At 51.5% G+C, this 13297-nt stretch overlaps 2 protein-coding genes across 5 annotated transcripts in view; one reads left to right on the top strand and one right to left on the bottom strand.

The window, feature by feature from the left end:
- Positions 1-359: 359 nt before the first annotated feature.
- TMEM200B (transmembrane protein 200B) lies at positions 360-1283 on the top strand. Its single transcript, XM_040974372.1, has one exon. The coding sequence runs from the start codon at positions 360-362 to the stop codon at positions 1281-1283; it is 924 nt and encodes a 307-aa protein (XP_040830306.1).
- Positions 1284-2106: 823 nt separating this feature from the next.
- Positions 2107-13297, bottom strand: part of EPB41 (erythrocyte membrane protein band 4.1) — a 177976-nt gene continuing 166785 nt past the window's right edge. For all 4 annotated transcript variants that reach the window (XM_040974057.1, XM_040974059.1, XM_040974060.1 and 1 more), the window contains 4 exons: positions 9848-9949; positions 8529-8609; positions 5502-5606; positions 2107-4873 (listed from right to left, as the gene is read on the bottom strand). In XM_040974057.1, the coding sequence (XP_040829991.1) occupies positions 5508-5606; positions 8529-8609; positions 9848-9949 (282 nt within the window). In that variant the 3' untranslated portion in view covers positions 2107-4873; positions 5502-5507. The remainder of the gene's footprint in view (positions 4874-5501; positions 5607-8528; positions 8610-9847; positions 9950-13297) is intronic.

The raw sequence follows: 13297 nt of genomic DNA, 5'->3' as shown, positions 1-13297 counted from the left end.
CGCCGAAGAGGGTACGGGCTGCTCGAGCCGGGAGCCGGGAACCCAGGGATGCGCCAGGGAGCAACCGGCGCGCCCCTTCCCGCTTTCCTACGCGCGCGGGCCCAGCCAACTCGGGCTTGTGCCGCGCGTCCCTGGCTCCGAGCTCCGCTGCGGAAAACCCGAGCGGGGGCGGCTCCCCGCCTCGCTGCCCGGGAAAATCCGGGGGTGGCCGCCAGGGATCTCCAAGCGGTCCGGGCAAGGCGACCTGAGCTTCCCTCCCGGATTTGGACCACAAGCCTGGCGCTCGGAACCCAGGCCCGTCGATTCACTCTCTGCCTCATTCGCACCCTCTCTCTGCAGAGTGCCCTGACGACGGCGGGATGACGGCTGGGAGTCCCGGAGACTGCACCGAGGTGCGGAGGAGCCCCGAAGGCCGCGTCTCTCGCCTGGGCCGCCGCCTCGGTCGCCGCAGGCGCCCACGCTCTCCGCCGGAGCCTCTGCGGGTGCGGGCACGGCTGCGGCTGCGCTCGCCGTCGGGGGCGTTCGCGGCGCTGGGGGCGCTCGTGGTCCTGGTGGGCATGGGCATCGCAGTGGCCGGCTACTGGCCGCACCGTGCGGGGGCTCCTGGGCCCCGAGCCGCCAACACCAGTTCACATCCCGTGAGCGAGCTGCGGCGCGAGGGTCGCGGCGCCGGCCGGGCCCACGGCCCGCACGAGCGGCTGCGGCTCCTGGGACCGGTGATCATGGGTGTTGGCCTCTTCGTGTTCATCTGCGCCAACACTCTTCTCTATGAGAACCGGGACTTGGAGACAAGGAGGCTCCGTCAGGGGGTACTGCGTGCCCAGGCCCTGCGCCCCCCCGACGGGCCCAGCTGGGACTGTGCACTCCTTCCCAGCCCCGGCCCCAGGACTCCCCGAGCCATAGGTTGTGCAGAGCCAGAAACCTGGGACCTGTCCCCGCGTGGGGGAACCTCACCTGTCCCATCCGTGCGGAGTCTGCGTTCAGAGCCTGCTAACCCTCGCCTTGCCTTGCCTGCCCTGCTCAACAGCTACTCGCTTAAAGGCCAGGGGCTGCCCCCACCGTGGGGTACACGGACCCAGACTGGCCACGTGATCATCACCGTGCAGCCCTCTGGCTCCTGCATCGAACATTCCAAGTCTCTGGATCTGGGCCTTGGGGAGCTCCTCCTCGGAGCCCCCGCTGCTCGGGACTGTGCTCACCGGAGCTGGCCTCGCCTGGACCGCCTCAGTTTGGGGGGCTATGCCAAGCTAGGAGGTGGAGGCGACTTGGGAGCCCAGGTCTGAGGATTGGGAAGACAGCTTGCCTGCGAGGCTGCAGCATGGACCCTGGTGACAGGACCATGGGACCAGGAGTCTGTCTGGTGGACACTTGTCACACCCCAAGCTGGAGCTGGAAGCTCCCCGGCCTGTGTGTGAGCAGGGAAGTGACAGTTGCACTGGAAAGGGGTTCAGCAAGCCTGAGAGGGTTTGTCTGAACGTGGAGAGTGGAGACCCCCATCCCTCTGGAATTTCATCTGCCTCCAGATGTGGCCTTAGGCAGGAACCTGAGGTGGGTTGGAGGTCCAGGCTAAGGTGATCCATCAGGGAGGATGCACCTCCTGTCCTGGCATGGCCCCAGGGGTGAGCGAGGGCTGCTAAGACTTGAAAGGTAGGTTGAGATGTTCCAAGCCTGGCTAGTCTCCCTCCAAGGCTGCCCTGGTGGTGGGGTCAGGCCACAGGAACCCAGGTGCGCAGAGGAGTCAGGCCACAGGGAGGGTGGGCAGAGTGAAGCAGAGACCATCCACTGCCATCTGGGATGGGCCTGAGCGCCCTGCTCCCAGCACTCAGTCCCCTCCTGCCCTCAGCAGTGCAGGGTCTGCCTACTAGGCCTGCACCACTGCCAACGCCTCCACACTGAGGCCTGACCCCTCCCCACACAGGAGCCCCCCCGCCAGCTGGACTGAGCCTGGTCTGACCTCAGAAGTCCCCCTGGCAGTGCCAAAGCTACCTGTTGGCCGACGCGGGGGCGGCAGAGAGGAGGGGGAGGGTTAGGGCTCCCCCACCTGTGTTTGATTTTCCCCAAGTTACTGGGAGGAGACAGATTTAACAACTAATCAGTCCTCAGTCCTTTTTTTTTTTTTTTGAAGTTTATTGAAAAATGCAATACAAGAAGCAAGACCAGATACATATCTCAGCACTACAACCACTTTTCTTACTACAAAAGGCCAAACAGCAGACCTAATTATTGCCTATTTAATCTAAAGAGTTTTGCCAATTTGATTCTGCTGCCATAGTTCCTATTTTGTCAAGAAATGTAAACTACTTGATATGATTCATAATTTTTAAAAAATTTTACAAAGCTCCTTCATTTTTGTCACCAAAATAATACATTTGAGAGAGATATGTCAAAAATCACCAGCCCTGGGCAGATTTCCCAGGGGTGCTGAGAGGTGCTGGTGTGTGGTCACAGCTCTGGCTGCATCCCCGCAGGGCATGGGGCAAAGGCACCCTGCTGGACCCGTCATTTAGGCTCCCTGAGCCCTCAGCTTTGTGGAGGGGTGGCAGAGATCTTGCGTGGCTTGGGGGGAGATCTTTTGTTTCTCAAGCGAAAATAAAATTGCAGCAGGAGCTGTTGCTGTGGTGTGTCTGAGTCGCTTTAGGAAGACACTGTTAAGCGTCTGACTCTGGAAATGGTCACTTCCCTTTCCCTGCACCGTGGCTACCTGGACAAGTGTGCTTTTCTTTACACACACAAACACACGCCTGCAGAAAGGGGGGGGAAAATGCAAACAATGGCCAAAATTCATGATTTGGAAAGGCAGGAGAGGTCTCTGGCGCGCTCATTGGACAGCAGTTGGAGGAGGCGAGCTGGCCACTGAGCTGATGGCACCTGGAGACTCCCAGGTGCAGGCCAGAAGAGCTGCTACACTGTCATTTTCCTCTTTTAAAAAAATATTTCTATCTACTTGAAAGGCAGAGTAAAAGAGATTCTTTACCTATTGATTCACTCCCCAAATGCCAACCATAGCCCGGGGCCAGAGACCAGGAACTCCATCTGGGTCTCCTTCTGGGTCTGCAGCATCATCCACAGCCTTCCAGGAGACTCGCTGGGGACATCTGTACCCTCCCCTTCCCCACCCTCACTGCACGTGTGTGAGCTCACAGTCCATGCTGGCTTGACCTCAGGTGGATTTCCTGGCAATGTGGCTCTGGCTTGGGCACTGCCCTGACAGGCCGGCCCCTTCAGACCTTACCTTTGCTCCTTCCCCCAAGCCTGTCACCCGCCCCCACCCCTTACCAGCACCCTCTCTTTCCCTCCTTCACTAAGGAGCTGCCTACTGGTAGAACAGTCCTACGTGAGAAGGGAAGGAATGATGCACACCTGAATTTGTTCAGTGTGCTGGGTCTGTCTGCGCAAACTCCACAGGGACAGCAGACACATGGCTGCTGGCTCCTATGGCGGGGTGGGGGCTTGTGCTCACTCACTGCCCTTGACCCCAGCAGTGGATGTCTGTGACTCATGTCTTAACTCATGAAGTTTACATGTAAGCCTAGAATTAGGATCCTAACAGGCTGCCAGGCAGATCTGTTTGTGGGAAGCAAGCCGGAAGCTGAGAGAAGTCCTATTGAACTGAAACCCAAATGCTTACCAGGATTTGAGGACATTAGCCTTATTTGCAAAATCAAAACCAAGAGAAACAACAACTAAAGCCCAAGCCCACCACAAACTCAAGCATACAGACCCTTACAGACCTTGGCTGGTCAGTGGGACCGAGCAGAGCTGGGGCCTGTACCCCTTGCCATGTGAGGGAAAGCTGAATTACCTAAATGGTAATTCCTTCTCCAAGGGTGTCTTTCGGCAGGCACCCGTTGGGAGCAAAGTTCTCAGGACACAGCCCTCTCCCACTACATTCTCCGTCACTGCAGGCGAGAGACAGTGAGTGGTCCCCGCAACTGGCTGTTAGGGGGATCCGACAGAGGTAAGCTCCACTCTCCCTCGTGTGACATGCACACCCCCTGGACTTCACCTCGCCGGCTTGTTTCTCTAAATCACCACATGTGTTATTACAGCTTCTGGCCAGAAGTGCCTATTTTCCTGTGAGTTTGGGTCTGAGATGGGAGCTGGGGAGGAGGAGGCGTGCCTTCTGACGAGGTAAATGGGCAGCTGGGGAGGTGAAGGCCACAGATATGTTCAAACATTCACAGTATCAGAGATCAGGAGCAACTGCCTAGGTCCTCAACATTAAAAAGCTCCAAAGAAGAATGAAAGAGGGGAGAGAGAGAGAGGAGAGAAAACCCCAAAAAACAAAAACAAAAACAAATCCCACTATATCCTTAGCCTCACCCCAAACCCTCAACAGACAGGAACGTTTTCCTGGGGTCTGTGGGTCAGGTAGTTGTCCTGCCAGACATTCTGGTAACATCACATTATTGGCTCTGAGAGTGCTGGTTCATGAAGTTGCTGCTGTCATCCAAAGGGCATCAAACCAGGGGCAGGAGGGGAAAGCAGGAAGACCTCTCCCAGCTGGCTCTGGCCTCCAACCGGGGCGACGGAGTCTGGAAAGTTCCCTGAAGGGGTCTGTGGACCCTGTCGATATCTGGGTTGGAAATCGGTGAGGAGAGGCTAGGTGCAAGCGGTTACAAATCACCCCATGGGGAAAAAAAAAATTCTCTAAAAACTGTAGACAGAAAAGTTGAATAATTTCTGGTATCATCCTATAGAAAAAGGTCTTCAAAAGTATCTAGAAGAGTCTCTTGATATAAACTCCAAATAGAAAAGGAATCTCATTTTCTGGCGGTTTAGGGTCATCTTGCAAGTCTGCAGGTGAGCTTCGGCATCATTTCTCTGGTTTCTCGTGGAGGGAGGAAGGCAGGGAGTCGGGGCGGGCTAGTTCCTACAGGAAACAAAGAGGCACATTTTTAAAGCCTGCCAAGGACCCACCGCCCAGTTTCTGTTGGCCGAACAGCCCGAGTGGCATCACAGAGCTCTGAGCGCGGGGAGGATGGGCTGCCTGCTCGTGGCCCCTTCCAGTCACTAGTCCCCAAAGTGGCTTCCTCACCTCCAACCTTCCGCTCGGCTCTTGGAGCCTCAGTGATTCTCCTCTCCCCCACCCTGTCCACTCTCCACCTCTAGATAGAGTGGCCCTTGGTTTTGTTCTCTTCTGGCTGTGCCACGGTCACTCGTGGATGAGCCTGTGACACAGCGGAGGGGGAAGGGCCTGCAGAGGAGGAGGAGCGGAACTGCAGGGGGTGGGTAGGTGTCCACATCCACATCTGGGGGCGCTCATCCTCCCCACACTGCTGGCACCCCGAGGGGCAGCAGGATACTAGGACCTGGCTTTAACTGGAGCCATTACGTAACCAGCTCCTCTAGCTTCTCCCCTCACCCCTCCTCTGTCTTGACTTTAATCAAATCCCAGTGTGGCCCCCCTCTAGCACAGGCCCCTTGAGACCCAAGGCTCCTGCCAGAGCTCTCTCAGTGGGGATGGGGTGGACCCTGGAAGCCACTGGGAGCAGCCAGACCTGAGCTCAGTCCTCAGCAATCTCGGTCTCCTGATGGACGACCACCTTGGTCACGGACATGTCTGGGTGCTGTTCCTTTGCCTCCTTGATGGCTTGGACAAGGACCTGTGGGAGACAGGAACAAAAATCCATCAGGCAAAAGGGGGCCGCGCTGACCAAGGCAAGGTCACAGAAGGGGACTGCCCTGAGGCCCCGGCCAGCTCAACCCTCCTGTCTGCTGAGGCAGGTGGTGCTGAGGCTATGCCATGGTTCCTTTAGCCAGCCCATCCTGTGCAGGGAGAAAACAAGCAGGCCACAGAGGAGTGGCAGCAGTGTCTTGAAGGATGCAGAGGGGTTTCGGGGGTGGCACTGCATGGCCCTGGCGGGCTGTGAGAAGACCCTCCTGGGAGAGAATGGAGGAGACCCAATGCTCAGCATGAGGCAACCTGGAGCTCTGGGATAGGAGAGGAAAGTAAGACCTGTGCTACAGAGAAGGAGAGGTGGTTTTAGCTTAAGCAGGACGAAGGAATGAAGAAATAGATCATGTGGTAAAGTACATAAGTAGATACAAATTTCTTAGAAATAAAATATCCTTTTTGCATCTTAATGCAATAATGTACTTTATATAAAGACATGGTGGGATTACAAACAGAAATTTTGTAGATAGTTTGCAAAAATAGAATGCTTATCATATGCCATGTATTAGCCTAAGCACATTAACCATTTACTTTCTTTTTTTAAGATTTATTTTATTGTTATTGGAAAGTCAGATATACAGAGAGGAGGAGAGACAGAGAGGAAGATCTTCTGTGTAATGATTCACTCCCCAAATGGCCGCAATGTCCAGAACTGAGCCAGGAGCTTCCTCTTGGTCTCCCACACGGGTGCAGGGTCCCAAGGCTTTGGGCCATCCTCTGCCACTTTGCCTGGCCACCAGCAGGGAGCTGGATGGGAAGCAGGGTCATTGGGACATGAGCCAGCACCCATATGGGATCCTGGCACATGCAAGGCAAGGACTTTAGTCACTAGGCTATCTTCTTGGGCCCTCATTCACTTCTCATTTACAAAAACAATGCAAAAGGGTAGCATCATTATGTCCATTTTATACATACAAAAATTGGATTCAGTAGTTACATAAAGTGCCAGTTTCACAGCCAGTAATGCAATAGTGATTTTAGCTCAACTGTAGGTTTTCCTGTTTACCAAACTGTCCTTTGTTCTCCAAGGTGAGCATTTGGAGTAGTTTTGGTTATTCTAGAAAAGCTAAAGAGAGAAGGAAAGTCAACAGGCGAGCTGGGACCTTCCTCAGCATGGTTTATATTGCCCTCTATCAAAAAGAACTCCAGCTGGAATTGACCAACCTGTCCCCCTCGCTCTTAAGAGCCATCTCCCAGCCAGAGAGAGAGAGAGAGAGAGAGAGAGAGATTTTTCATCTGCTGGTTTGCCTGTTCATCTCCCAGAGGCCCACAATGATGGGGACTGGGCCAGGCCAAAGCCAGGAAGTCCATCTGAGTCTCCAGCTCGGGTGGCAGGAGCCCAAGCACCTGGGCCACCCGCTATTGCCTTTGCAGGTACATTAGTCAGAAGCAGAGCAGCTGCGACTTGAACTGGTGACCTGAGATGGGATGTGGGTGTCTCAGGAGCATCACTAACTGCACTACAACCCTGGCCCTTTGGTTTACGCTGCCCACTTTCAGCTCTCTGGGAAGCCATCTCTGTACCACCTTCCTAAAGTGCTCCCTTCCCAGCCAGGGAGCATTGCGTCACATTCTTCTCATGGATCTCACAGAGAATGAAGGAACCTAGAGCACCTCTCTGGACTATCAAGGGTACATGTCCTTTGTCACAACAACCCTGGAGGAAGGCGGGGAGGATCTTCACGTTATAGGTAGGTGATACTACACCTCAGAGAAGTGATGCAAGTCTCTCCAAGGCACACTCACCAGGTCTGCTTCATGCCAGGTTCCAAACACCCTTCCCCCCTGCCGTGACTGGGGTAGACTGAGCAGAGAGCTGGTGCTCCAATCCCATCGCACTGAGGAAGAAGGTGCAGGCTGGCACTGCAGCAGGAGCACTGAGCTGGGCAAGCAGAAGCTTCTCACTCGGCTTTACCGCCTTGTTCTGGAACCCTGAGCCCAGTATCCTGAGCTGTAAATCCCAGCCTTGCTGCCAAGGGGACTGCCAACACTGCGGCTCACTGTCTCTTTTTTAAAAGACGTTCAGCACATCAGCATAAAGGCCAAGAATTACTGCTGAAGCAATGTGTCAATGATTCCAGGAGCATTTGCATGCTGTCGCGTCCACCCCCTCTCCTCTGCTGCTGTGCTGCTCTTACCTCACCCACCAGAGAACGGGGAATATTAATCTTGACCTTATTATTCGATAATTGCTTGTAGCATGCAATTAGCACCTAATTAACATAAAAATATAGACCTAACATAAAAATCTAGATCAACCTAGTCTCTTTTAGGAAAGGAAAAAAATAATCAGAGTTAAAGTGATTTGCCCAAGGACACACAGCAAGTCGATGAGAGATCCAGGACAGAACTCGAGTTTCAGGCCTCTGGGTGTCTAGTCCATCACACCATATTGCCTGATGGTCTCAGCAGCTGGCATGGGCTCTGAGGGCAGGACTACACTGTCCTTCTAGCTTAGGTTTAGGTACACTCTCCCTCCCAGACAATAACAGTCTCACTGACTTGGAGCCCACTGTGCTGTGCATCCAGTATCTCACTTGATCCTTAAAACAATCTGTGAGCAAGGTTCAGTAACCTCCAACTTACGGTGGGGAATGGGGTGCTGGTGAGCAAGTTAAGAACCAGGATGGAGTAAGGAAACAGCATTGAGCTAAAGTGTTCCCACCACACTCCTGGCTCCCCATCTACAGCCCCACCCTACCGCCCTCTGTGCCTTGATCCCCAGGGATGCTGACTTCACTAAGAAGCTAATGTTACCTGAGCAGCTCTTAGAGTGAAGAGAGTACAGGCACCCTTAATCTTTCTATCCGCACCCCCAAACCCGAGTCCAGAACCTCCTCAGCATTCCCACCTGGTCATGGTCAATATCAGCATCTCCTGTGATCACAATTCTCTTTTCAATCCGGGTCTCAGAAATTCCACCTTTGACAGTCTGCAACCAAAGGGATGGAGTTACAAGAGATCAACAATATAATGAGAAACAGAGAAAAAGCAAAGATTATGCGAAAGCTTCACTCCAAATTTTAATCTGCTGCTGTGCACACACAGAGAAGCCTTCTTGCCCACTCGCTCGTCCTGCTGAAACGAGCACATCTCCGCTCTCGTGGGCGGCCGATGTCTCCAGGAGCCAGGCAGAAAGCCACAATTCTCTGTTTATTTACTTTCTCCTTTTTCCTTCCTCCCAAACACCAGAGAAATAGAATAAGCAAATACAACTGGTCTCTTTGCTGTTTCTATTCATTTTGATTATTTTTAAGACATAAATGTCTGAAAGCGTGAAACTGGGCTTCTATTTTAAAATATTTTCATATTGTGAATATCAAAAGAGTTCTAAATAATCTCCTGAGGACAGGCAGGTCTCTCTGATACAGGAGGAAATCTGAAGCCCAGGCACATTAACTAGTGTGTTGATGACAGAGCTCTGTCAAGAATAAATTTCTTACCTACGAAAAAACATGCATTTCTCTAGTCTCTGACAAACAGGGTTTGCCTCTGGTTTTCTGGGGGGGGGGGGGGGAAAGCAGTTCCACTGCAGGATTTCTTCTGCTTCCTATTTCCCATAAATCACACTCTACATGGCAGCATCTAAGCTCCAGTTCCCATGGCCTCAACCCTGGACATGACATAAAAATGCAAATTTTTGACTAAGAAATATGTTGCATAATAATACCAACCGTATGTGCTCTGGAGCTGAGGGACACAAAGGGAGACAAAAAGAGGGTTCTCTTCTACTGGTTTTCTCCCCAAATACTACAGTCACAGTCAGCCCAGATTAATAAACCTGGCTGCTGGAAACTGAAAGCAGCTTTCCCACAGGGCTGGCAGAGACTCCTTGAACTGCCTCCCAGTGTGGACGTTAGCAGGAAGCTGGGACTGGAAGCAGAACTAAGGCCTGGATGCGCATGTGGGTCCCTCAAGTGGTGATGAGTCAAACACCTGCCCTAGCTGGCGTTTTACAGGGTCCTCACTGACCACAGACGCAGACAAATGTGTCAATAGGACAAAGGCTGTCTGAGACTGCCAAGTAGGCAAGGATGCTGCCAGAGTCTCCTCTGGTGGCCGAAGCAGCAGTCTTCCCATGTGGACAGCTGGCATAACCTGGTGCAATGGAGGGGGTGGTGAAAGCCGTCCAAGAGGCAGCAGCAAGCTCAGTCTCGCCTGGGCTGTTACCTTGGTAATCTGAGTCGTGGTGGTGCTGCTTGTGGTCTCGGACGTGATGGTCTGAGCTGTCAGCAAGATGCCTGGGTCCAAGTCCCCATTGCTGTCGTCAGTCTGTGGAAGCAAGCACAAAGCAGTGTGATTCCTCTCAGGAGATGGTGGCTGCCGACGCAGCTCTGCTCTTCAGTGTGTGTGTTCTCAGAAATACAATCTAATACAATAAATGTGCTGTGAACGGGGTCCCTTTTAAGGAAGCTGGGTCCGTGGCGGGAGTCAATCAGAAAGAAGTTGGAGTGCAGCCACAGATTCCAGCCCTGTGTGTACAGGTGTGCAGCATTCTTTAGCTTACACATGGCTTTGCAAACACTATCTTTGTTGATGCAGACACTGGCCCTTTGCAATTCAGAGGGAAGGAATGAATGCCTTAGCATCTCTGTCAGGAAAAAATTCAGCTGGGAAAGGCCATTGAGCGATCTGTCCAGAGACTCAAAACTAGCAAGTAGTGGCTGTTTACAGATCTGGTATTCTTTATACCGTGTCCAAGGCAGGAAAAGTATAAACTCCTGGTTGCTAAGGCATGAGTATGTTCTAAATCATACAAGACACCTTTCCAGAAAGAACTCGGAAAGGGCTTTGTTGGGTTTAAGGGACTAAGAAGCAAATCTCTGGCCATTTTCTTTTAAAGACTGAGATGGGAGACTGAGGTAAATGAAGTAAAAAATGTTCTATTAAGAAAAAGGAGAGGGCCCGGCACGGTGGCCTAGAGGCTACTGCCTTAAACACGCTGGGATCCCACACAGGTGCCGCTTCCCATCCAGCTCCCTGCTTGTGGCCTGGGAAAGCAGTCGAGGATGGCCTAAAGCTTTGGACCCTGCACCCGCATGGGAGACTGGAGGAGGTTCCTGGCTCCTGGATTCAGATTGGCTCAGCTCCAGACATTATGGCCACTTGGGGAGTGAATCATGGGACGGAAGATCTTCCTCTCTGTCTCTCCTCCTCTCTGTATATCTGACTTCCTAATAAAAATAAACAAAACTTTTAAAAAAGTATGAAAAAACACTCACAGTACATCTTACTGACATTTCTGAATATAAAACTCTGATGGACAGGGAGCCTGCTTATGAGTTCCTGCTCATTATGAGACTGTTATATCAGGGCAGAGAAAAGGTTTACACAGGGAACAGGGCTGGGCCTGATCTGCCTCCCCGGAGGGCATTATTTACAACCAAAGCATGTTATCATCAGGCTGAGAAGTAAATCAGCAGGGCCTAGCGCGATAGCATAGTGGTTAAAGTCCTCGCCTTGCACGTGCTGGGATCCCATATGGGTGCTGGTTCTAATCCCGGCAGCCTCGCTTCCCATTCAGGTCCATGCCTGTGACTTGGGAAAGCAGTCAAAGACGCCCAAAGTCTTGGGACCCTGCACCCTCCTGGGAGACCTGGAAGAGTTCCTGACTCCTGGCTTCGGACTGGCTCAGTTCCAGCAGCTGTTGCGGTCACTTGGGGAGTGAACCATTGGATGGAAGATCTTCCTCTCTTTCTCTCCTCCTCTCTGTATATGCATCTTTCCAATAAAAATAAATAAATCTTAAAAAAAAAAGCAAATCAGCATAAAGGGAAATAGATGGGTAGTGGGGGCCACCTGATCCTGCTCAACAGTGATCAGCAAATGCCTGAGCTGTCAGTGGGCCTGGAGTCGCTGATCAACCCCCCACAACCAAGATGGAAACGCCTGGAAGCGTGGCATCTGCCCACCACAACACACTTCTCAAATAAACCGACCCAGGGAACCCATTACTGGTAATGTACACTGCCTCAGAGAGGGATTTCAAAACCCGCAGCCGTCCCCACAGAGAAGCTGGCCACAAGTCACGTGTGGGGCTGCTGACTTCTGCTTGCTCACGTGTGCCATTTGGATCATAAACAGAGGCCACCAACATTGTTAGGAACAGGGCCACAATTCAAGCCAAAACTCTGGGATATTAGGGAGAGGGGCAGAAGGAAAACAGAGTTAGTAGGGAACAGAGTCCTTGGCTGGGCTTCCCCCGAGGGGGGAATCTGGACAAAATCCGAGCTAGGGACACGGCTGTGACACCGACACAGTCTCACGCAGCACTGCCGTACCAGGTATACCATCTCGTTTCCCAATACTTCTTCAGCCAAGACCACTCAGATTCAGACAGAATTTACATTCTCCTACTGTGTGCCAAGCAGGTCATGTAATTGTATTATGCTTTTTAATATCTGAGGTGGATGCTGTTATTGTTATACTCACTGTGTAGTAAGAAAAGTACTACCCAGAGAGGTTAAGCAACTTGTCCAAGGTTTTACTGCTAATAAGTATTTGAACTAGGGCTTAAGGCGGAAAGGTTAGATTGGAGTCTTAATTCAGACAGGAACTAACCCTGGGCCCTTGGGAAATACATTCTGACTCTCAATTTCAGTTTTCTCTCTATAAAATGTAGACACTATAATATTTTCATTTATGAAACCAATACTGTAATACAAGGGTATTTTTAAAAGTCCATGGAAGTGGCCAGCAATTTGGTACAGTGTGTTATTCCACTGTCTGCAATGTTGGCATTCCATATGGGCAATGACGGTTCGAGTCCCGGCTTTTCCAGTGGCAATCCAACTCCTGCTAATGGCCTGGGAAAGCAGCAGAAGACAGCCAAAGTACTTGAACTCCTGCCATTCATGTAGCCTTTGGGGGAGTGAACCAATAGGTGGAAGATTCTTCTTCCTTCTCTCTCTGACTGTCAAATAGATAAATAAATCCTTTAATTAATTAATTATTTTAAAAGAGAAAGTGCAAGGAAAATGACAGGCATTTGGTATAGTAGTAAGACTACCTGGGATGCCTACATGCCATGTTGGAGCGCCTGGGTTCAAGCCTTGACTTGGCTCCAACTCCAGTTTCCTGCTAAAGTGCACCCTGGAAGGCAGCAAGTGATGGCTCAAGTACCCAGGTCCTCAGCACTGTGCGGGAAGCCTGGACAGAGATCCAGGCTCCCCGCTTTGGCGTGGCCCAACCCGGGTTATTGCAGGATATATATATATACACACACACACACACACACACACATATGTGCACGCGCTTATTTTGGTGCAAAAATTTTTAAATCTATGCTTACTTTTTTCTAATATATATTTTCCACTAACTTTGTAAAGATCTCTTATATGCATGCTTTCAGCAAATTTTACACCAAAGAAACCTTATCTTTCAATTCCATTTCTGTATTATCTTTTTTGAAGTATCCGTGTATATGTTCTGCCTATAACATAGCATTGCTGTGAAGATCAAGATAAAATGTAGAAACGAAAGCACTTTATAAATTATTGTATCAATGTGCAGGCAAGGAGGGCTAAGCCCTTCTGAAGATCTCCTCCTCTATACACCGGGAACTCCACCTGTGCCCTCCTCCCACCTTTTCCTTTATTCAACTTCCTGTTGAAGAAGGTG

The sequence above is a fragment of the Ochotona curzoniae genome, unplaced genomic scaffold, assembly GCF_017591425.1.
Source record: "Ochotona curzoniae isolate NIBS_2020 unplaced genomic scaffold, NIBS_Ocur_1.0 contig_2404, whole genome shotgun sequence".
In the NCBI taxonomy this organism is placed as follows: Eukaryota; Metazoa; Chordata; class Mammalia; order Lagomorpha; family Ochotonidae; genus Ochotona; species Ochotona curzoniae.
The sequence above is the reverse complement of the archived record's forward strand: the minus strand, read 5'-3'. Positions and strand labels throughout refer to the sequence as shown.